General features: G+C 35.6%; 1 protein-coding gene and 1 long non-coding RNA gene across 15 annotated transcripts in view; one reads left to right on the top strand and one right to left on the bottom strand.

The window, feature by feature from the left end:
* The window catches only part of LOC134731058 (uncharacterized), a 772118-nt gene that overhangs the window by 564680 nt on the left and 181612 nt on the right, over positions 1-25826 (top strand). The gene's annotated exons all lie outside the window — the stretch shown is intronic.
* ADAM28 (ADAM metallopeptidase domain 28) overlaps positions 1417-25826 on the bottom strand; it is a 67317-nt gene continuing 42907 nt past the window's right edge. For 3 of the 14 annotated variants that reach the window (XM_034965846.3, XM_034965851.3, XM_034965850.3), the window contains exons 12-25: positions 25114-25291; positions 23692-23781; positions 20795-20990; positions 16881-16983; positions 14678-14837; positions 13257-13337; positions 12854-12932; positions 6479-6587; positions 6035-6112; positions 5128-5206; positions 4394-4459; positions 3506-3568; positions 2580-2642; positions 1417-2033 (exon numbers count right to left, since the gene is read on the bottom strand). In XM_034965846.3, the coding sequence (XP_034821737.2) occupies positions 2013-2033; positions 2580-2642; positions 3506-3568; positions 4394-4459; positions 5128-5206; positions 6035-6112; positions 6479-6587; positions 12854-12932; positions 13257-13337; positions 14678-14837; positions 16881-16983; positions 20795-20990; positions 23692-23781; positions 25114-25291 (1366 nt within the window). In that variant the 3' untranslated portion in view covers positions 1417-2012. The other 11 variants (XM_055116369.2, XM_055116370.2, XM_034965848.3 and 8 more) reach the window with 11 other exon arrangements.

Genomic DNA, 25826 nt, shown 5'->3' with positions numbered 1-25826 from the left:
ATAGATTTAAGATTTCCTGGCTAGTTGAGGAGTCATAGATTTAAGATTTCTATTCCATCAGTATAAAAAAGGATTAGGTGAATCTATTACAGGGGACAGGTATTTAAAAAAAAAAAACACCACCACAGAAAAAGTTCACAAGTTGGTCACGAGTACATAATGGCTTTCCAGGAAATAGGGATTTATTCCTGGGTCAGGGGAGGGTCTTCTGAAACCTCACAGGGCAGATAAAGCTCTACTTTTAAAGTTGCTCTTCTGCAAATGCCACATGGAGAAAAAGCCTGTATCCTTGACAGTGATTTGATCAGTAGATTCTGGATTTCCTGAGGACTGAGCTTCACTTTTGAGGCCAGAGTGAGCTTATCTAGAACCTCATACTGCAAGGGTAAATGAACCATAAAAAGTTCCTCATGAGGCAACAGGCCTGTGGGGACCAGGTAAGTGATTGATAGAAATGGGTGAAGCAGACAAATACAAGAAAAACTGTAGCTGTGATGATGAACTAAAGCATGTTCCCTGATTATGGAAACAGCTACTTTACTAGTTAGGATGATCTCTGTTGAAAGTGAGAGAAAATCCAATTCAAAATGGCTTAAACAAGAAGGAAAATATATGGCTCATATAATAAGGAGTACCAACAAGTGTGAGGTAACTCCAGCAGTCACTGATCTACCAATTCAATGACATCATTGAAAGGCCAGGTTTTATTCTTTTCATCTTTCTGCTCTATCTATCTATCTTCTTCAGCCGTCATAATCACAGTGTGGAGCACAGCAGTACCAGCTAGAGTATTCAGATGCCCATATCCAGAAAAAGAGACGAGGAAAAATTTTCCAGAAGTGTTGTAACATAGTTCCTCTCTCGTCTTACTAGCAAAAAAAAGGGAGGGGGAGGATTATAAAATCATCTCCAAGTCGACCACTAGCAAGGAAAAATGAGGTTATTTTAATTGACTTACTTAAAGGGATAGGGATTTATCCATGAGATAGATAGGATATTCTTTCCTAGAAGTGGACAGGTGAACAAAATTAGTGTTCTAAAAGCCAGAAAAAAGGGGATTATTTGGTAGGAAACCAATAGTGTTTGCTACATTACCCATCAACTAAGCTGACGGTTGCTATGGGCAATGTAAGTCTATTGTTGACAAAGCATTGGATTACTTTTTGATTACATCTGACAAAGCTGGGAATCTATTGTTTATGCAAGATCTCTCAATTTTTAAATATTAGCAATACATTCAAAACATGTAAAACTACTATGTGTCCAATATCAATATCATTCAGACCAAATATATTTGCAGTGCAAACATGGCCTACAGGTCACCAGTTTGCAACCTGGTTTAATTTAACTGACATTTTCTCCATTTAAAAAGTGAAAACCACTTTAACCATGCCAGTAATTAATTATACAAATATATATGATAAAACATTTTTAATTCATAGTTTTACTAAATTGTAGAAAACCTCAAATGATATAGCTAATAATGATTTCAGAAGCTCATCTAGGAAACAGATCGACAAAACAGAATTTTACATCATTTTCTTAACTGAGATTGTAATTTGACAAGTTAATGGTTAAAACAATCAAGATGTTGCAATCAATTGTACATTTAATGGATGTACAATTTTTCTTATTCCTCCAAGATTAGTGTGATGTTTTTATGTTTTGTTTTCATTAGAGAATGAATCAATTCCTATTACAGATTTTAATAACTTCGGAGATATTTCTTTACAATCATCTTCCTTCTTATAAGAATGGATAATTGAAATTTTAAATTCATGCAAAGGTTCTCAGGCATATGTTCCTCTTGAAAATTTTCTTTAGTCTCTTCAAAGTCTAACATGAATCAGAAAATGTTAACCTTCTTGAGTCGAGAGCAAATACTGGTGAGATATAAGTATATTTCTCTGCCATCCAGATTTTCCAGTTTTATAAGTATATTTCTCTGCCATCCAGATTTTCCAGTTTTCCAATTTGATAATTTAGCCATTAGTTCTTGCTTAGCTGTTGCTTCATGCTTTTGGATTTGAATCCTAAAAAAGACGTAACTTTTAAATGACCAACTTTCTTTAAAAATTTAGATATTTACTATTATGAAGCTGAACTATGAAGAAATTAAAATTATCTGAAGTCAGTTTCTATTTCATAGGTCACTTGATACAGCAAAAATGAAGAAGTAGAAATGTGAGAGGACAGGAAGGGAGTGAGAAAAACACTACACTAAGATCTAAGTATCTATCTGGTAATTAGCATAATATGGAGAAGGTAGGGGACCAGGAGGAGAGTTATAGGATACTATATTTATTATTCTATGGGAGGTTTCTTCTCATGTTCATCCTTAGGGAATATTTCTGAGAAAATAAATAATATTGATGTCTACATAGCTTTCTAGCTGAGAATCTTCTAATTTCTCTTTTTAATTATTGGCCATACTGAGAAGACATTCATGTGAGCACCCATCTCCAAATCATATGGATACTGTTCTTAGTAAATTTCTTCTAAAAAGACATGGTGGGCCTTCTCTTGACAGTAGGAGATTATAATATAAGAATATAATAATTTGGCTACAGATCTCTTACCTTAGATGTAGACATTGGATTATCCTTGAAAACAGTAGAGGGAAGTGCTTTTGTGTCTTTATGCTACATTAATTATAAAAACAAACAATGGTATGTCATTAGAAATGCTATGCTTGTCCCATCTTAGCTATATTTATTTCCTTAATGAAATTATTTCTTAACTGTTCTTCACTCATTTAAATTCTACCCAACTTTCAGGGTCCAGTTCAAATTCCAACTACTCAACTAATGAATATTCATCCTACTTTAACCACTCCAAACCCATTGACTTTCTCCTCACCATACTTTTCTTGTCAGTGTCATTCTTCTTGGGCGATACTGCAAATAACAGTTGAAGAATTAAGTGCTCCATTTTTATATGACTTGTTTTTTCTCACTAAAAATATGAAATTTCTTGAAAGAAAAAAATCTCAAATGTAGGTCTTTCTCATTTACCCACAGCAGAATACCAGGCACAAGAAAAATGCTCAGGAGCCATTTAATGAGTGAATGTACTGTACTTCTTACTTCATGAGCACCTGACTCTTATTCCAGGTTTGCTTATATATGGCCCATTTTTCATACCCTACCTCCTACAGAAAACTATGACTAATATATATAAAGTAAAATATCACCTAATAAAATTTTATCTCCTCTTAAATATCTAGAAATGAATCTTTGAGACCTCACAGAGCAGAGCTATTTATCATTTCTCAATAATTGCATAACAGCAATACTATTTTTTATAATAAAACATCAATATCCATACTAATTTATAGACAGGAAGTGGGCCTTGTAATTTTTTTAGATATCCCTGGGACAAATGTGCTGTGATATCTCAAGTTAACCTCAAAAGCACACATCCTGATAGCCCATGGATTTGGAGACAGTATTTGCAATGAGCAGGTGAGAGATTAAAAATTCACCAATGACTATCTGATACTTACAAGCAAAGAAGATGATATAGGTGCAGGAATTGGCGGTGGTGGAAAATCTGGCTTTGTAATTAGCTAGTAAAAGGATAAAACATTTAAATTCAAAGATAGGGTCCTGAAAATAGGTGTGCATAAAGAAAAGACTTAAATCATTTTCAGAAATGGAGAAGCCATGACCCCACCCATGAGAATATTGTAAAATATGAGTTTGACTGCTTTCATTTAGTTGTACATACACAGTTGAGACCTAAGTCCAATGTCAATAGGTATCTGATAAAGATGATTGCTATAAACTGTATGTTTGTGTCACCCCACAATTTCATATGTTGAAACCCTAATCCCCAGAATGATGGTATTTGGAGGTGGGGCCTTTTGGAAATAATGAGGTCGTGAGGGTGCAGCTCTCATGATAGGATTAATGCCATTATAAGAAGAAGCACAAGAGAGATGCTCTCCCTCTGCTATGTGAGGATACAATAAATGTGAGGATACAATAAAAAGGCAGCTGTCTACAAGCCAGAAGGCCGCTTCACCAGACACTGTATCTGCCAGCTCCTTGAACTTGGACTTCCCAGTCTCCAGAATGTGAGAAGTAAATATCTGTTGTTTAAGCCACTCAATCTATGTTAATTTAGTTACAGCAGCCTGAGCTGATGAAAACAGTGGTACTCTATTAAGCAGATTAGTCCTCTTCATGTCACAAGTTGGCATGGAGTGACATACATGTTCATTTTTTTATATTTTCAAAATATTTTGCAGAAGAATTTGTATTTTATATTAATATTCACATAGATTTCAATATTGTCCTGAAGAAATAATGAAGTGTTGTGGGCTATGACTTTCACTGATATTTCCTGGAGATTGAACTAGGGTGGTATTTAAGAGAAGTTGCTAACTCACAAAAGAGGCTGGGGGCTCATTGCCTTCTACTGGCAGATCATACACATGGGGCTTCATCTGACTCATCTGAAAAGAACGAATATTTCAAAATGAACCATTAGTTTCATAAGCACAGTTTTTAAGTAATTTTTAAGTAAGCACTTTTCAAGGCATGGAAGCTTGGAACTAAGCTGACACCAAGAGACCAGATAGAAAATCACAGTGGTCCTGCTGGCGTATTCCACAGAAGTATTTCCCAGAGCTGTAATGAAAAGTTTTCATCAAAAAATGATTGATTACCAATGTTATTAACCAACTTCAGCTAAAATCTTTAAATTTACAGGACATGAGTAGGACATTTGGGTTATAAATATTACATGTATTATCATACAGACATACATATTTTTGTATCTATTTTGTCAATTTGCAGAGAAATAACCTAGAGCTAGAGGCAGTGTGTGTGTGTGTGTGAGAGAGGGAGAGAGAATGAAGCAGAGACAAAGAGAGAGACAGACAGACATCCGGTATGTGCATTCTTTGTTCTCTTTATTCTGTTTGCATTTCATGAACCCCGGCAAAGTAGCCTCGGCATTTTAGGGACTCTTTTGCCTTTAACAAAAGGCAAAGGAGACATTTCTGAATGTGTTATTGCAAAACACTGCTGGGTAGAAATGATAGATAGGTAGTCAGGATAAGAGTGTGAGAGAAACGCAAAGTGGGGCCATGGTAATCACAGCCCAGACTATATAGTTCACCTCTTGGGGTTGAACGGCCTTTACCATCTGGGGTTTCCTCTTCTGTTTGTGTGGCCTGGTGCCAGTGGTAGATAGTGGCCTGTAAGAGAGAAACACATGATATCAATTGACTTAGCAGCTCCTTCAGCATGACAGGGAAACTCGGTAGAAGATTCCCAACTTCTTTTTCCCATTGTGTCTTTCTTGCCTATTGCCTGGGTTTTTATCTGCTCCCTGGGTCAGTTTTTACTTCCCCGTCAGCCTCTTTCATTGCCTTGTAATTCATAATCACTACTAGTTTTCTTTTTTCTCTAAAAACCCCTGACTTCTAAAAATGATAGTGTTGAATCCAAATTTTATCTAAATTATGTTGTTTTATTAATGTCTTACTCAATATTAAAAAACTCATCATGAGTAAATAAGTCTTTCTTTAAAAGTGCTAAAAAAAAAAAAAAAAAAAAAAAAAAAAACACCGTTGTGCCAGAATCACGTTCGTGAGACAAACCCAGCCTCCACCACTTACTCTGCAAGACTGAAAGCATGTTTGTTTGCTAATAATCTCTCTGAGCTTGTTTCTATATCCATGAAAATGGGAAGTTCCTAACCTTGCAAAATTGTGTAAGGGTTAGCATAAAACACTTCTCATCTGTAAAATGAAACTCATAACCACTTTATGAAGTTCTTGTGAAGTGTAAATAAGATAATAGATATAAAAGGGCTTAGCACACGGCCGGGTGTGGAGACTCACACCTGTAATCCCGGCACTTAGGGAAGCCAAAGTGGGTGGATCATTCATTTGAGGTCAGGAGTTTGAGACCAGGTTGGCCAACATGGTGAGACCCCATCTCTACTAAAAATACAAAAATAGCCCGGTGTGGTGGTATGTGCATGTAATCCCAGATACTCGGGGCTGAGGTAGGAGAAGTACTTGAAACTGGGAGGTGTGGAGGTTGCAGTGAGCCGAGATCGCAGCATCGCACTCCAGCCTGGGCCACAGAGGGAGACTCTGTCTCAAAAGAACAAAAAAAAGTGGGTGGGGCGGTGCTTAGCACAGTGCTCATCGTATATTGATCAAATAATGTTAGATATTATATTCTTACAACAAATTCAAAAAATCTGTCATAATGAGAGTTAATATCACTCTTATAATTATAACTACAGTGACTAACAGAAGGAAAAACAAAAAACATTTCTAGATGTGAAGGATTTCTCAGTTAAAGGGAAACCCAGTTTCTTGTCCAAAAAGACTATCTGCATGTATTTCTGAATATTAGAAGTAAACCAATTCAATTTGAAAGGATAGGTTATACATTGAATTTAAAGTAAAACAGGGGTCAAAGAGTTCCTACAGCAAGATAAGATAAAGGATCACCTCTGATCTTTCTTCTGCTTTTCTCTGGAGCTCTGGTGCCGGATTACTATAGCAACCACCACAAAAATGACCGCCATTGGGAACAGCACCCCAACCACAATGGAGAAGTCTGCAGCAGAGAACAGGGGCCCACTGAGGACTGCAGAAACACACATCTGCACAACACACTAGTCCTTGTTTCTTTACTTAGCACACATTCCAGCTACTCTTTTCTCCAATGAACATAAATTCCCATAGCCAGTAAAATGAAAAAGTATTTTGATCAGGATAATTATATTAATATTAGGTAGAATAAATACACATGAAATCTATAGGAAACATTTAACATGAAATAAGTTAAAAAATCATAATATTGAGAATACTTAGATAATGTTTGTAACAATTGGGAAATGAGCTGGGAGATAAGAAGAGAATATACAGTAAGGAAGATGGCAAAGAAGAAATGAAACATTTTTGAAAAGCAGTCTTGGAATAAAACAGAGAAAAAGAAACTAAAACTTTGAAAATACATTCCTGTCATTAGTGAATAAGAAGCTGAGGTGTGACTAAGAAGACAAATAATCGAGTGTTCCGCTGATGTTGGTCTACACTGGAATTAGACAGGAAGTTATGTGACCTTGAGAATGAGGAAATGGTTTGAACAAATATTCCTGGGCCTCCATGGTGTTTTTTCTTGTACTGACAAATTTAAATAATGAATATAACTTCACTCTTTTGCTCTCAACTGTTCATTTCTCTTACAATAATCTGAAACCACAAGAGACCAGGAAGGAAAAGATTGAAGAGCAATGCCAAAAGTTACCGTTCTCTTATTACAGAAATCAGCAAACCAATAGCATGATTAATATTTGTATAAATGTAAGAAAAGTTCACAAGTGTGAGCACACACACACACATGCAGATAGAGGTAGACACATCAGAAGCAGAATTCTAGGTAAGACAATGACTTTAGTTCAAATATTCGCACTCGCCACCCTCCATAAGATTCCAATCCAAAAAGTCAAAGGAAAATAAAACAGTGAAGCATTCTGTTATAGTGTAGATACATTCAGAATGAAAAATATACACTTACTTGCACTAATATCAGAACTGTAACTATTTTCAAAAGAATGACATATTATCAGAGAAATAAATGGGAATTTGGCAGTACTTCACAAACACACCAAACTTGAAAAGACATGGTCTGGAGCTAAAGTTGGGGCACAGGACAGATGGAAGTATAACAACAGAAGGTTTGCAGGTGAAGATAGAAATCACTGAAGAGTAAGTGCAGCCTCTTCTTGTTTCTGGTAATGGTGGACTAGGAAATTGAGATCAACCTGCCCATTAAAAATAATCTTTTAATCTTTAAATTTTTTTGCAAACAAGCAAACAAAAGCATCCTAAAAGTATAAAAGTACTTAAATGTTAGATAAAATTACTTTGTAGAGATTAGTGAGTGGGCAAGGACCCGGAGAGACAGAAAATAATCCTAGATAAAAGTTCAGAAATGCAGAAAGAAATGAAAGGCAAATGAACCAATAGCAAACCCTAATGTAAACTGTGGGCTTGGGGTGATAATGATGTGTTAATGTAGGTTTATGGAGTATTTGTTACCATCAACAAATACTCCACGAGAATGGGGGATGTTGATGGTGAGGGAAGCTGTTCAGGAGTGAGAGTTGCTGGGTATATGTCAACTGTCTGTTCTTTCTCTTCAATTTCGCTGTGAACCCAAAACTGCTCTACAAAAGAAAGTAAGTTAAGTTTATTTTTTTAAAAAAGCAAATGAATTGGGAAGTTTTAGGGTAATCATTAAAATATAAAAGAAATGCATAACATCCAAGTTAATAAAATAATAAAATCAATAAGTCTATAAGAAAGTAAGAAAGGAGAGAAAAGGGAACATAAACAGGAAAGACAAATAGAAACTATATAATTGTGGATTTATACCCAAGTATATCAGTAATTACATTTAATTTAAATGGACTAAGTTCCTCAGTTAAAGAAACAAACAAAAACCAAAGATGTGAGTACTACTAAAAACTATATGTGCATGCTTTCTTTAATAAAAGAAAAAAAGATTTAAAACGTGATTCAGAAAGGATAAAAATAATGAAAATATGGAAAAATGTTATTTCAGGGCAAATACAGACCAAAAGAAATACGTTACAGCTATATGGTCTCCAGGAAGTGTATATTCTCAAAGGTAAGAAGTGTACTAGCTAGACACAGAACCATTTCATCATGATACACTGTTCATTAATTTTGAAGAAGCAACACTCTAAACTTGTATGTATATAATAATACGCTCTCAAAGTATAAAAGTATTGATAGAGCCAGAAGTAGTAATCAAATTCACAATTATAGTGGGGGGTATTTTAACACTCCTAGCACAGTAATTGGTAGAACAAATAAACAATGTTAGGATTAATTTATATATCAGACAATTAATAAACTTGATAAACAAAATATCTGGAGAATACTACAGAACACGTACATGAAAAAATCACAGTCCAATATCACCCATGAATATAAAATAGCCAAAAAATACAAATTCTTCCAGAGAATATAAATGAATACTCTCCAATACACTTTATGCGACTAGCATAACCCTGATACCAAAATTCAGCAATTTTTTCAATATGAACAAATCACAGTCCGATATCACCCAAGAGTATAAAATAAGAGTAAACATCCTTCACTATATAAAAAAGATATTATTTCTAACTTAGGTTTATTCAAAGGTTGCAAAGTTAGATAAATGTTCACAAACCAATTGACTTATTTGACAGTACTAATAGAGTAAAGGGGAAAACATTTTAATAAATAAGGAAGTATTTGACAGAATTCTTAGAAACTTGAAAGAGAACTAGTAGACCTTAATCCAATCACTAGAATGGATGATCTTGAAAGCATAAGGTAGAGAAAAAGAAGAAAATGAGCATAGAAAAATTTCATACATACAAACTTTAAAAACTTTTGGTGATAATGATGTGTCCGGGTATGTTCATGGATGTAACAAATGTATGTCTCTGGTGACAGTGTTGATAGTGAGGGAAGCTGTGTTTCCTGTGTTTAAAAACTTTATACACATGGAATTATATAACCAAAAGCTGTTGTTTAAGGATGTGTATTTAGGAAGCAAAACTACAAAGAAAACTAACAAAATGATTATGACAAAAGACAGATTAATGGTCAACCCTTAGAGAAAGAGGGGAGATCAGACTGAAAAGAGGCAGGAAAGCAGATGTCTGCGTCTATTTCTTGGCCCTTATTATATTACATGAGTGTTCATTTTGTAATCATCAGGTTTGCCTTTATATTTACATGTCTGCTCTATTATGTTACACACAAAAAGATGGTGTTAACAATAATCTTGAAAGCCAATGGCTGTGTATGGCCATGTCGTAGGGCAGTGCTCTTAACCTTTGTCATGCTGCAAATCATTTTGGCAATCTGATAAAGCCTATAAACCCCTTTTCTGAGTGTTTCTAAATTCATTCATAAAAGGCATAAGATTTAAAGGAAGCTATTGATGTTGGGATACAGTTGTGAAAATATTATAAAACAATTTATGATATAGTAAAATATGTGTTTATTAACCTCTGAAATAATCACTTCTAACAGTAGATCAGTAATTACCAAAATTTCAAACAAATGATACTCATGGGGTATCTGGAGATACATTCAACAACTGCAATGAGATATTAAAGTCTTTGTAATTTCTATTGGTGACAAAGTCATGGAATATTGCTAATACTATTATGGTTTATAAGCCATACATTCCCATAATTGTAGAAAATTCTAAACTTTAGAATTTAATGAAAAAAAATGTAATTTTTTCCCATTCAAGTTTAGATTTAGGACCATAGCTATAGTAAAAATTGTCATCCTCTAGGGTCTGTCCTCTTGGTGCAAGGACACTTCTGAACTAGGAAATGTTCCTCAGTCTGTCTGAGGCTTTCCTTGACGGTTAGATAAGAAATAGCACTGATAGGGCACCGAACCCACTAACACAATGCCCTAAAAAAACAAGGCTTGGGGGATAAAGTTGAATTCTGATGCAGTGGTTTCAACAAACAGAATAAATTGAGAAAAGCTTCCACTATATGTATTTTGAACTTCTCTAGCTACCTCCTTATCCTGCTAAAATACAAATTTCATGTAATATACTGTAAATTTTTATCGCTAGTCCTCCAAGTTAAAAATTTTGAGAAATACTTTTAACAGTGCTTATCAGAATTAATTCAACCTTATTGGATGATAACGAAAGAAAAAGCATCAGTCGAATCAAAAGATTAGGTATAAAATAACACATAGAAATAGAAGTATACATAAAATGTATACTCTCAGAAAAGGAATATAAAGAATCAAATTTAGGGTACTCTCAATGCAATTAAAATATAGACTGTAAAAAAACCAGATAGATATGAAACAGGAGAAAACAACCAACTGGGATAAAAAAGTCTTTCAAAGAGACATAAAAATGCCACTGAATAATTTTAAATGTCATTATAAGTAATAAGAGAATTAACATTGCTAAAAAATTTATGTTATGATACAGAGAATAATCTTGAAAAACTTCCCAGAATTAACAAGAAAAATGACCCAATATGGAATATAATATGGAGATCACACAGTGGAGATATTTTGCATAAATAATTTACATTTCTGAATCAGAAACCAGAAAACTGAAAGAAAATAAATTTTAAAACCTGAAACAACAGAAACATTTCTTAAACTGAAGAAAAAAGCAAATCCTCAGTTTAAAGAAACTCACTAGGTAACATCTTAATGGAAAGAGAACACCACCCAGGAATAAAATAGTGATTCATTTTGATTAAGTAGTAATTAAGTAATTAATTCTAAAAGCATTTAAGCAAAACAAACCTAATGACTTTTAAAAGGGGTGTTATTTAACATCAACAAAAATCAGTCTGTCCTTGTTTTTTTTTGACATTAAATATAAGCATCTACCTTAATACAGTTATGAATGCAAAATTATGATTTAAAAAATCAAATTCAATCAAACCTGCTATGCATGCTACGATATAGAATATTAATTGAAATATTAAAAATATTTGGCAACAGAAATACATTCTCATAAGTACAACTTAGAAAGTTTTATGTGGATGCATTGTTAAAACAGGAAGAAATTACTCATGGGGTGACTTAGCAAATCAATAGATATATCAAAATAAAGCAGTCAAGAAAGTCATAGTTTAAAAGATTTTTAGTGAGCACTGAAACCATTAAAGAGTTTTCTAATTAAAATAGTTGATTATGTTCATGACCCTTTCAAAATACATGACGAATACATGTGTATATAATAAAATCATAGGGCACTAATTTTAAAAATCTTCAGAAAGATAGGAAGTTAAGGGATTTATGTGGATGGAAACAATAAATATAGACTAAACATCAGAAATAAATGTTCTCTCTTGAAAAGTCTAACAATCTGAATTTGGGGCAGATATCTCACTGAGGTCTACTTCATCTCCTGTGTATATAGAACAAGACTGGCTCATCACCTGAGATCAAAATCCTAAGAATTTCTCTGTTTCTGCAAACAGAGGATGCAGGAACATGAACAGGAGGACAGAGGCTTCCTCTAGATACCTACACTATATCAGACAGAGAGGGGAGCGTCAATGAGATGATGATGAGAAAAAGCAGCTCTCTCAGGAAAAAATGTGGTGATGAGCTCCCTCCTCAGGGTAAAATATTCCTCGTAACAACTGGAGGTGGGTCCCCACTCTGGCTCCTTCCCACCCTGAAGACCTATAGGCAGACCTGCCTACGTGCCCATAGAGCTCCCAGCCAGATTCCCCCATCAAGAGAAATATCAGTAGGAACAACAGCACACACAAATGCAGAGAAATCCCATGTGAACTAATCCAGCTCTACCAATTCCACATTGAATTAAGCATCACATATCCTGAAGAAAACTAGTACAACAGAATACAAGTGACGTGGTGACAGAACAGAACAAACCAACTCAAAAGAAACAGATAATTCAAAGAATAGAACTGAACATACAAAAATAATAGGTCATATTCTTAGAGAGTTTTATGAGGCTATTACATTTTTCCATTAAGTTGAGGCTGCTATGAAAATGGAAAAGTCCTAAAGTAAGAAAATTTGTGAAATTAAAATAAGATTACAAATATAAAGGTTGAGAAAATTTTTTTGCATGTGCAGTGAAAATGAAGACATGGAAAATATAATTAAAACGTGTTAAGGAGATTTGGGGGATAAATATTGTGGCTTCAATATCAACAGAACAGAAATTTCAAGAACAGAGAAAAGAGGCAATGAAATCTCATATAATACAAAATAAAGGCTTGGAAGAGGAGAGCAATTTTCTCAGGTTAGTTGTGTAATGTTACCTACGGAAGACCACTGAGGAGTCATCGCAGTCGGGAGGGCTCCATCCTTCCTCACATTGACACTGGAGCTCATGGTCACACACCTAGGGGAGCAATGATCCTGTTACTGTCCCCACTAGGCTGACCAGAAACTCAAGGCCCTACTCGTCCATAATAAAGTTCATGCAGAAAAAGGAATAACCCCAATCTCCAGGCTTCCATCTATCTATAAAAAGTATGAGTGAATGAGAGGCATTTCATGAATGATTCCCAGAAGAAATTTCTCCTTGAACCATGCTACTGAAGGCTTGGATAAACTTAGTAATTATCGTCATTTAAAGCTGAAAACATTCCTTTAGCTTTCTTATAACTGACCTAGAATGTCATAAGATTCAGAGAGCTTAGGGAAACATATTTTCAGAACTTACAGCATGTCCTTTGCACTTAGATGAGCAATTGGTTGATTTGTAGGCTTTCTCAATATCCACACATTCTGCATTAATGCAAACCTGAAAGTGATGTAGAAAACATGAAGCTTCATCTTCTCTGAATGTAGATGAGAAAGTTGAGGTCTGTGTGAAGAGGCTAGCAGATGTTGTTTAAGGTGGCTCTGCCAGGAGGCTGATGTAGAAGGGAAACAGAGACGGGCTCTGTTGCTTACATTATCCTCATAGTTAAACCAACCCAAAAAGGTTGATAAAGTCTTTCTAAGAATTTATGTATTTTTAAAAATCCAAACAACTGTATATCCCAGAAGCAATGACTATGCAAGAAGTTAAGGGATAAGCAATAATGAGATGATCTTAATGCCAAGGGACCCAGAAACATCTCAATTCTGCCCTAGTCCCAGTACTTTCCTCCCTTAAGGCCCAAGCACTGCAACACCCATGCCAGGTCATATGATAATGTCTCAATGTCTTTAAAGGCTTCAGCACTAGAAAATACAAGGAAATTAGTAAAACCTGGAAAATGCAATTAAATATTATATTTTATATAAAATTCCTTGCCCTTGATGCTGGCATATGTTTCAGGAAAAATGGGGGGAAAGAATAAGTTTAAATACTGTGGGTACTTCTTATAAGCAAGACCTAATATTTTAATGTCAAATCAGCAGATTTATAAACATTGCTAAATTTTTATTTTCAGCTCCAGGGGTTCAGAGACCACGTATGAGCAATACCCACACTGAACCACTAAGATAATTTTGGACTCATCATCGGATAAATTAATATTTAAATAGCCAAATCAGTTTAAGTACATAGGATAATATTCTGAGGATTGGCTTTATCACAGTGAAAAATCAGGGGAACTCTTTGGTCATGTGGATATCTTAGTGAATATATAAAGAGGGTAATTCTAATCTCTTATGAGAGACGAACCTCATGGTCAAAGTTCGTGAATTGATTGGCCCTGGCTAAATAGTACTTGTATTTAAGTTCATTATATTATTAATGATATACAGATCTGTTAAATGAAGCCCAGTATCACATACACTGGCACTTTCAGTGAGTTTTCAGACTTCGTCTATGAAAGTTAAACGGATGCTACTGTGTGTTATCTGCATGACGATATGATACTCTTCTTGAAATAATGACTATGAGAGTCAATTATTTCCAAATTTCACCACAGTGTTTGAGAATGTTAATGTCAGTGCTTATTCCTGCTATTTACTAGGTTCTGCGCCATTTTCATTTCTGTGTTCCAAATTCAAACTCTGTGGGTCCTATTAAGGCATGGCGAACCCCAAAATCGGGAAACAAGGCATATAGTGAATAACTGAGGGGCAAACCAACAAAGCACATCAAAGTAAAAAACACTATTGTGAGTGAAAGCCACAATTTCAACTTACCTTGTTATCGCCACACTTAGTTCCATTGGCCACCATGCCTATTTCTTGATTTGTGTCTTCAGGATCAAATGTTTTACATGTCAGGAAGGTCACTATCCGTCCTTTCCAGGGCAAATTGTCCGACCCACCTTGACAGAACAACTTCCCACACATGGTATCACTGAGGAAAAAGCCAAAATTTATTGCAGGATTCAAATTGCAGTTTTATATAAATGCTCTAGGACTATGGATATTTAACTGATGGTATTTTTCCCTGTAGCCGAGACTCTTAGTTGTACTTTACACTCATTTTCCCTTATTTCTCAGTAATAGGATGCCTGAATGGTAGCACAATATATTATTGCTCAAATAAACAGCATTACCTAGATCCCTGTACACCTAATTTTTGCCAGTTGCCGAAGTGCTGGCCCATGAGAAGAAAACAGAATCTTAAGCACAAATTCTAGAAGGTGGCCTTAAATGAGGAATTATCTTCTATTTCTCAACATTTTCTCATTTTTTGCTGATTGGAGTATGATAGCTAGAGAAGCTATCATAGGCCTAGAGAAACACATGGAAATGAAGGTCATGTGGATGATGGAGCTAGAGGATAAAACATGGATTCCTAACATCATGGAGGCATCTGAGACATCAATTTCTATCTTGTTTCAGATAGGTTACTCATTTATTTGTACAACTGGCTGCAGAATAATTCCACCAAAAGAAAGCCCAAGTCTCCACTATAATGCTGTCAGAACAAAGCTGAGCCTCCCTTGACACTGCAAGGCATCAGGTGGAGTTACTAAAAGAACTGTCTCCCTGAAGGTGCAGATTAAACTGCTCAACACTCACTCAAGCCATTCATTTACTGCCAAAAGGACTAAAAGACAATAAAATGGAAGTCAATTGCTTTATGTAGAATTCGGAAGAGGGCTGTGAAAAAAGTATCCGGAAAGTGATGGCATCAGATTTTTTTTATCTCTCTTGGCTGTAGAAAATATGTTTGAGGAGTGGAGAAAGGCATATATTCTCTCAAAATATGAGAGTGTGTTTTTCTTGAATCACTTAGGTAAAGCGATAAAGGATGGTTTAGGGCACAGGGAATTTCAGGCGAACTCTTCACTATAGCCAATGACTACTGAGAAGTGACTAGGAGGGTAGTTTGTGGGGTGAAGGAGCTGCTTGAGCCACTAGAGCACAGAAACTAATGCTCATGCAAAGAGTTATATGGGACACTGTTGTGTGCACAGACTGCAAAGGAAAGATGGTGAGACCCACTCTCTTCCCATTCACCACCTACAATTGCCCTTCCTCTGGCCCTCACATACTGCCTTTTACATAATTTCCTCTTTTGAACCTGCCCTGGTTTCCTATAAAGAAGAGACCACAAGACCACCGAAAATGATTGTTCTTTAGGCACAGATTCTCCCAAGAGATAGCCCTATATCCAAAGTATAGTTTGGTAATACCTGTCATTCAGAGAAATTCGTGTCCAATAGACAAACTTTGGGAAATGTTGATCTTGTGCAACCTCTTGTTATATATTATTTGGTATTTATTTGGTATGTGTAAAATTTAGAGCAGGTACAAAGAGTTTAATCTATAATTGGATTTTAAAACTCATCTCAAAATTGCAGAATTAAACCATAGAAAAATCCCAAGTTCTTCTGGTGTGCTGTTCTATAGTGTTTTCCCAGATATCAGTACTAAAACTAACAAACTCTTCAGATGAATTGTCAATATTTTCATATTGTATTTTTTCTTTATGTAATTCTACTGAAAGTTTAAATAAAACTGTTCAAGCACTGCATCTGTTATTCCTCTGGGTAGATAAATATTTCTACTCTGAATCTTACAAGGAAAAACATGAGATTGAGAAAGCATCTGATTTATACTGGGAAATCCCTGGACAAATTTCTAACCAGACCCATTCTTTGTGGCATGTTCCATCACAACCATTCATTCTACCCAACAATGACTGTGCTTTGTGTCATCTGAAGCACCCACCATGAGATACTTGAAGAAAGAAGCCATTTCTTATTTGTTGTTTTAGACTCGGTACCTAGCCCACATCATGGCACACAGTAGTTACTCAATAAATGTTTGTCAAATGATTGATGACCAAATGCACTTTCCCATTAACTGGAATAAATCAGAATGTGTAGCTGGAAGTGTACCATTGCTCTAGTCTGTGAAGCAGGAAGGTTCAGACAAGGCCACTTACTTTGCTTTGCAGGGAATGAGTGTGTCATCCACTCTGCGACAGTACCCGTACTTTGACCCACCTTCATTCCTGTTGTAACATGACTTATCTGCAACCTCAGTTCCTGGGACCAGGATCAGTCAGCAGGGAAAAGAAAATAGATTTTTGAGATTCAAGAGATATTTGAAAATAAAAGATTTTAAAAATTCAGTGCTGGAAAGCGATTTATAAAATATAAAACAAGCAAGAAAAATACTATTTTAGCATAATTCCATTGACCACTCCTAGAAACATAGGCTGTAGTAATTTGGTATCAAATGAGCTGGCTGGAATTACAAATAATCTTTTAAATAATCTGTGACTCCGTAACAAACTCCTACTATGTGCCAGGTACAAAAATAGGCATCCCATATTTCATGTCTCAGGTAATCTTCCTCAGATCTCCATCAGACAAAACACATTGTTAAGAGCTCAGGCTTTAAGCAAGACTGAGTAACTGTGTGAACATGGGCAAGTGTCTTAACCCCTCAGTTTTCTCATCTGTAAAATAAGGATATATAATTTATATTTATGTGAACATATATATTTAATATTTACACATATATAAAAGTGTATATATACACATTATATATGACAGTACCTACCTCAAAGAGCTGTTTTGAAGATTAAATTACTTAATATAGGTGAGCCACTGAGAACAGTGCCTGGTCAGCAGTACATGGTTGACAAATACTAGCCATTCTTATTGCCATTCTCAATTTATTAATAAGGAAACAGAATCCTATCAAGTCACACAGAAAGACCTATGTTCCTTTTCTGTGCTGAGGTACCCTCTCTTCAAGAACAAGTAATTCTGTCTTAAACGTTTGGAAATTTTGAGTCTAGCCTTTGACAAACAGCAAGCTAAGTTAAAATAAACACCTATGAAGATAGGGCATTGTTTTTAAGAAATACTTTTAAACGAATTTCATGTTTCAATGTACAAGATAAAATGAGTTTTGTTACTTTTTATTATTTGTATCTTAGTAAAATGTATTCATGTTTTATTATAATACAATATCTACATGGAAGAAAAGAATCATTAGTCATGAATAATCAGGGAAAAGCATGATATTCCTAATCTACATGGAAGAAAAGAATCATTAGTCATGAATAATCAGGGAAAAGCATGATATTCCTAATCTGAGACTTCAGAGTTATTGCTGCTGATATTGCAGAAGGTATCATTCATATATCTGGCATCATGCTGTTTTATAACTTCTTGCCAATTAACAATATAGCTGTCCTTTCCCCAGGCATTAAATTTTCTAAAGCATCACAGCTGCAAAAATTGTATTGAATTAATGCACTTTATTTAACTAATCCATATATTTTGGATTTTGAGATGTTTTTCAATTATCCACTATCATTAAAAAATGCTGGCTGAAAAATCCTCATAATTATTTGAGTACAATTGCTAGGAGAAGGAGTAAAAAACAATTATTTTTAGATTTTGTGTATGCATTTTTCTGTCCGTAAAGATGATGCTAACTTGTATATTTACCAGCAGTGTATGAAGGGAGTTGTTTGGCTATGTTTTCAGTGACACTGAACATTAACATCTGTAGCAAACTTTTGCCAATTAGCAAATGTAGAAGATTAACTTGTTTTCATTCAGGTTTTGTATATTGCTAATGAGTTAAAATGATTTTAATTTTACAGGACATTTGTATTTCTTCTTTATGACAAATTGCCTGCTTATGCCTTAGCCACATTTTCAATACTTGGAATTAGAATTGATTTGTGGGAATGATTTGATGCCAAAAAGAATGATTTTTAAATTACTTACAAAGTTGCAAGACTTTTCAAACTTCCCAGATTAATTTAAAATAAATACGTGATCCTCTGTGAATTATAAAATTTGGAATTTTGTTTAGGCAAATTGTTTTCTCTGGCCTTTTATAATGGCTGTATTTAAATGTATGACTTAAGAGGTCTACTCCATTTCCTGATCAGATAAATATGTTCAATGTTAATTCAATAGACAATTTTGAGCTTTTTACTAAAGCCAGGCACTGTGCTGGGAGGCACTGGGAATACAACTGTGAACAATGTAGACAATGTCCCTGTTCCAGGAAGTTTACAGATTTGCCGAGGAGACCAATCATAAAGTCGGACAAAGGAGGGAGGAGGGTAACAGTTAATATTGTTTGCAGTTAATATTTACTACAAGATAATAAAGGTGATGCTCAGAACTTCACCTCTGTGCTAAAGATTTTCTTTCTCCTGGTTTTTGCCGTATACTGAAGTTAGCCAAGGAAACATGAGCTTCTTAACCAACAATTTTGTTTCCACCTTTAACCTGGCGCATCCACGAAGTGGAGGCAAGATTGCTGAGGCCTGGTTCCAGGATACCAGTGAGCTTGGTGACATACTAAGGGCATTGAGCTTTGCTCCTCAAATTGTGTCTCAACCCGCTGTAGCCAAAGACAGAGAAGTTTACAGGGAGGTTTTTCTAGGGTCTTGTCTATTTGTTTCCCAGGTTTCCTGTTTTCACAGTGCATTGCAAGTCAGGAATTTTTGTTGATTTTCTCAATCTTGTTTTAGCTCTGTTTTCAGGAATTATGAAAAGTTTCTGGCATGCAATGACCCCTTTCAAATAATTTTAGGACTATGTAGATTTTCTCTATTTTAATAAATATTGTTTCAGTCATTTAAGTAGGAGTCTGAAACTATTAGGAAGGGAGTATGGCAATTAAATACATGTACATCATACACATCATATCCAGAAAGTCCAAATAACTGGTTTTTAAAAACTTGCCTTTTTTTTTCAACTTAAATTTTGTATCCTCTGACCAACATCTCCCCACCTCCTCCCTGTCACACCCTGGAAACCAGCATTGTACTTTCTGCTTCTATGCATTCAACTTTTTTAGATTTCAAGTATATAAGCTAGATCACTTATGATCTAAAATTGACTTTCTAATAAAGTTATTTTTCTTTTTTGGTTTTTTTTTTTTTTTTTTTTTTTTTTTGGAGACGGAATCTGGCTTTGTCACCCAGGCTGGAGTGCAGTGGCACGATCTCTGCTGACGGCAAGCTCCGCCTCCTGGGTTCAGGCCCTTCTCCTGCCTCAGCCTCCCGAGTAGCTGGGACAGGCGCCTACTAGCACGCCCGGCTAATTTTTTGTATTTTTAGTAGAGACGGGGTTTCACCGTGTTAGCCAGGATGGTCTTGATCTCCTGACCTCGTGATCCGCCCGCCTCAGCCTCCCAAAGTACTGGGATTACAGGCGTGAGCCACCGCACCCGGCCAAAGTTATTTAATACTATACAAATTGCTGTTTAAATTTTTGGATATCTCTTTAAACTTTTATTTTTCAAGTTTTCTTGGTGAAATTAGAGAATATGGTCTCTAAAATTTTGGCGTTATGGACAAAGCGACCATTTAAGAACTTTCACTTTTCTTTATTGGCTTTCTGCATTTCCAGAGTTCTTTTCTTTTTTCCATCTTTTCTTATTTCTGTCCCATCTCACAGTACTTCTGCCACCCCTGCACACACACACACACCCCCGCACACACACAGATTTCCAAGGGTTTATGATCTTAGTAGGGTTGCCAGATTAAAAGAAAAAGACACCCAGTTTAATTTGAATTTCAGATACACAAATAATTTTAGTATGAGCACACCTCAAATATTGCATGGGATATACTGATGCTGAGACAAAAAGCTTTGTTGTTAATTTTAAGTTAAAATTTAACGGGGCCATCCTTATTTTTATTTGGTAAATCTAGCAACCCTAAAACCAACCTCAAATCTTAAAACCTTTCCATGATTTTGAGTTCGAAGTTTCTAAGAAGGATAGGACAGAATGGTCCTTTGACCATGGTTAAACACTGTCATCTGAAATGATTTTCCTTCACACATGCACAGGGGAAAGGATTTGTCCTCCTACCTGGTCCCCACAGCTCTGTGCACTGCTCCTGCAGTGTGGGGCATGTCCCCATCAAGCAGTGGCCCTTCCCGTGATGGCAAGGGAAGCCATTGACTTGGAATCTATCATCAGGACAATTACCAGATTTACCGTTACACATTTCAGGCAGGTCGCACTCATCTTTTGCTGGTCTGCACACCATCCCAGCCTTTTTAAACTGTAGAAAAACAAAAATAGAAGGCTTTTTATTTTCCCTACCTGCTTTACCCTAATACCTCAAATTAACACAAATATTTTCCATTTGGATTTTTGGGCATAGTAGTTGGAGGTGTCATTTCACTGAAGCTTACATTGTCATTATAAATTAAAGCCATGATCTGTTATATCACTTCTATTAATATTGGTTAATGCCCTAAGTTTTTAAGCAATATTTCTGAATTTGTATCAAAAACACCAAAGAAACATAATGTAGAAAAGTACAGGATGAAAAAAAAAAAAAAAACCAGGCAACAACTTAGATAAAAAGAAGGGAGTTATTTCTCCTTTTGTTGGATGCATCTCTGTCAGGAACTCCAAGGAGATTTAAATCTGCAACTTCAGAGATTTACTGGTGAATTGGATCTTCGGTATTCAAGGAGATAAGCTTACAAGCACCAGATCAGCAGACTCGGAATTTCCCAGGCCTCGAGTTTCCTAATCCTTAATCCCTTTTATTGTAGGTTCAGCTATTTCCTTTCAACTCACTTCTTCCATAGAATGACTTATCATGAGGGAGAAATAAGCAAATATTCACTTGATATATTAACTCAATTGTAATCAGTTACTGCAAATCTTACTCTTATTTGCTCAGAGAAACTTTAGTGAAACAAATTCTGCCATTCCTGCAAAACTGAGAAAGTATGTTTGTTTGTTTGTTTTCCTTCCTAACAGGAGCAGGTATGTTTTCAATGTGTCAAATAACTTTAAATATCTTAATACCAGTGACGGGATCAAATCCAAATTTCCATGCAAGCATGTGAGATCCTACAAATTCAACCCAAAGCTCCAGTCAGACCATTCCTTACCAGATACCAGACAAACCATGCTTGTATCTTCTCTTATGACTTTGCTGTTTCTGTGCCCTCATTTGGAAATTCTTTTATGTCTAAATCTCTTCTGTCTAAAATCTTTTTTTAAGTCCAGTTGAAAGCCCATTTTCCCACCAAGTCTCCTCTGACACCTTCAATGCAAATTGCTGCTCCTGCTTTCTTCATGTGCTTGGGAAGAGCCTCGAATTCATATTTAGATGACAGGAATTTGAATCTCGGCTTTGCATGTGTCTGAGTGCTGAACTTTAGAAAATGGATTTAATCTCTCTGAAAATCCCTGTCCCCATCCAACATCTACTTTACAAGGCCATTGTGAAAATCAAGTGAGACTGTACATAAAAAGCTTAATATATCATTATGCTATCTACATGGCCATTGAATCACACATTATATTTTCATATGTTTCATATATGTATATCATTGCTCTAAATAGTAAGAAACTGGAAACTTTTTTACCTACCATAATCTCTAACAAATAGCATTTACTAAATACTCTTTGAGTACTGCTTAAGTTCTCAAATTTACTTCCTTTTGGACTTCTTTCTTTCCTCTCTCTCTGACATTAAAAACAAAATAACACCAAACATTCCCTATAACCTGGTATGCCATATGCACATTCATGCTGCAGTTACAGATCATTTCAAATGTATGAAATTCTGTGCTAGGTGAAAGTGAATCTGTCTTCCAGCCTTAGGAGTCAATCTGAGTATGGAAACAAACCCTCACAATATAGAACGACATGCAACAACAGAAAGTTAAATACTAAACTTGAAGAACAATTCAGAAAAGCATCACAGAGAACATGAAATGGCATATTTAGAAGAATTTCACCGTGAAGTGGCTTCAAAGATTGAAGATAGGGATACCCCAACACTACTCAGAATAAAACCTCTTCCACCACACACATTGTTAAAGGGAGATACAATCAGTTTTGTGAGGCTCGACCTGAGAAAGCCATGGAGCATGAGAAACAGCAGCAGGTAGGAGTAACCAGCTTTGGCTTTGGAGATGATTACACTTGGGGTTATCCCACTCAACAGTGGCCATGTTTATTTTTACATTTTTTTGTTGTCTGTATTTAAGGTGCACATGATTTAATATGCATATATACAGTGAAATGCTTACTACATATGTACACCTATGTGCCCACAAAAATTAAAAATAAAAAAATTTTAGAAAAATGATTACTGCAGTCAAACAAATTGATGTATCGGTCTCTTACATAGGTGTGGGTGTGTGTGTGTGTGTGTGGTGAGAACACTTAAAATCTACTCTCTTAGCAAATTATTAACATACAATACGGTCACATTGTACCTGTACCTATAGTCATGTTGTACATTAGATCTTTAACCTTACTCGTGCTACATAACTGTAACTTGTCCCTTTTGACCATCATCTCCCCATTTTCCGAGCCTCCTTGCCCTTGGTAAACACCATTCTACTCTGTTTGTGTGTATTCAACGTTTTTGGATTCCACATACAAGTGAGATCATTATGCAGTGTTTGTCTTTCTATGCTGGCTTATTTCACTTGGCATAATGTTCTCAGGTGTATCCAGGCTGTAGCAAATAGTGGCCATATTATTTTGTTCATTTTCTACTCTGCATTTTTTTCTCAAAAACAAAATGAAATAATATCTACTGTGAAGGATCACTGGAAGATTCAATAGGCCATGTGTGTAGAACACTGAGTAAGTGCTTCGTAAATAGTAAATATATCATTTTATATAAAGAAACATATTGCATTGCTTATTTCAGTTAACATAATCACTGAGATGTTAATGTATAAAAATGTAATCATAACTATTAAAATAGAATAAAATAATCTTACTTGGCATTTTTCACAACATTCTCCTAATGCACATTGAAAAGTTGCTTTGATTTTACATGTCTTAGCATCACAGCAAATATTGGTACATTCCTAAGATATACGAGAAACAAATGTAAATGCAACATTACTTTTTGGTCCCAGTTCAGCACAATTTGTAACATACTATATTCATCAGGCATATGTTACTTTCGTGGAGTCTAAATAGGACTTTTTCAAAAAATATTAAAAAAATTAGAAAACCTGAAATTTTGGAGCAACTGATGGTTTGTTGTTTATCTGAATTCCACTTACGTCATTTTTCTATTAACTAGTTTCCTCAGTCTCCAATAATATTAAGGAAAGATCTATTCTTTTTGGTAAAATATGAAGAAAAAACACAGTTCTTGAAATAAGATTTGTCTAATTATAGAATATAATTCCTTCAACTCATCAGTTATGTACATATCTAGCAGTAAATCCAATTTCTAGGATATCCACTGAAAAGCTAAAGATACAGCTCTTTATCTAACTTTAATATTTAATTCAACTGTGCTTGAAGCAAGTACTTTGTCTTAGTCTCTCTGCTTTGTGTCAGAATCCTGCCTGCAAAAGGTATTGGAGAAACTCTTACCTCAAAAGTGTTCCCCTGCAGCTGTCTAGATTCCCATAGAAGACTGAGAGTTTCAGGGTTACAATATTTTAGGGTTAAAACTCTAGCCCTTAGTTCAAATATAATCATCAACCAGGACAGACTACTTTTTCTCATAGAGCAAATAAATACATAATCAAATATATAATCATATTTCAAAGTTACTGAAAGCCAGTACTCTGAAGCCTTGATGCATTATTTATATTAAGCATCAATAACATGGAAGCAGAGGTCCCATTCAAAATCCCAGCTGCCCTGTGAAGAGGGTCAGGACAGAACTTCTGATGGTAATAACTCCCGAGTCCCAAAGCAGTAAGGGATGAACCAGATCCCTGTGCTGGGTGGTCTTGCGTTTCAGAGCTGGAAACAGATACATTTGAATCCAGTTCTTGGCTCCTCCATTTGCCAGCCCAGTGACCTTGAACCAGCAAGCTATTTGTACTCTGAGCACTCATAGTGCTCTGTCTAAAGTAATATTGGGTAAGTCATAGTCACGTAAGGAGCTTCAAGTATTTCACTTAGAAAGGGAGGGACGAGGACACAAGGCCCAAGTTAGTAAATAGTCCTTAAAAAAAGGAATGAGGATGGAAACCTGGGGGAGAAATTAGCAAGGTCTGTTCAGAAGTGCAGGGTTCCTTGTCAGAAAGATTTTCCTGGAAAATACCTACAAATGGACGTACCCAAAATTACCCAAAAAACCTATAATGTTATAGCGGGCCACACATTATTTTGTAGTTGATCTTCTTAGCAATTGAAAAACCAACTAGATCGTTTTAGAAAGTGATTGGCTGTACCTCAGATGTCCCACAATCACAGTCCTCTCCCATTTCCACCAACTGGTTCCCACAAATTGGAGTGGATATGATATCTGTAGGCAATGGAGCATTAAAGAGGCAATTTGATAATTTATCTTCAAAAAACTTGTCATAGCTGAGACGGCTGCAGGAACTGAAGTCTGTGGGTATATAGAAGCTGTGAAGATAAGGAAAGAAAAACTGGAATATAGTCATGCTTAACATGTGCGAAGCAGTATCTGACATTAGGCACAATTACACCCACGGCCTGCCCCAAAAGACAAAATCCAATCCACTGACCAACTGCCAGATCGTGAGCTCATTTGCATGCCCGAATTAACCCACCTCCAACTTCATGAGAAAATATAGTCATATTTCAATGTGTAGCATCCAGGCCACTTTTAATAAAACAAATATGTCTCTGACTTCTTCAGATAATCTTAGATCATTTGGGAGATGTAAAGACCTAAAGGTACCAAAATATTTATTTACATGTCTCAGAATTCACTTTCCTTTAGAGGAATTCCTATTGGTAGGATCTCTTCATCCTACAGATAAAGATGAGGTTTAAAACTGCTGTAATAGAGGGGAGAGTTAACATAAGCTCTGTAACTGGCATGCAGCCATATGCTGTTTTGTACAGGGGCTTTGGAGAATAACCCTAGCTTCAGTGGGCTGAGGGAGGAAATGAAAATAGAAAAGAGGAAATAGAG

The sequence above is a fragment of the Pan paniscus genome, chromosome 7 (genome assembly GCF_029289425.2).
Source record: "Pan paniscus chromosome 7, NHGRI_mPanPan1-v2.0_pri, whole genome shotgun sequence".
In the NCBI taxonomy this organism is placed as follows: Eukaryota; Metazoa; Chordata; class Mammalia; order Primates; family Hominidae; genus Pan; species Pan paniscus.
This window is presented reverse-complemented; position numbering and strand designations above follow the sequence as displayed.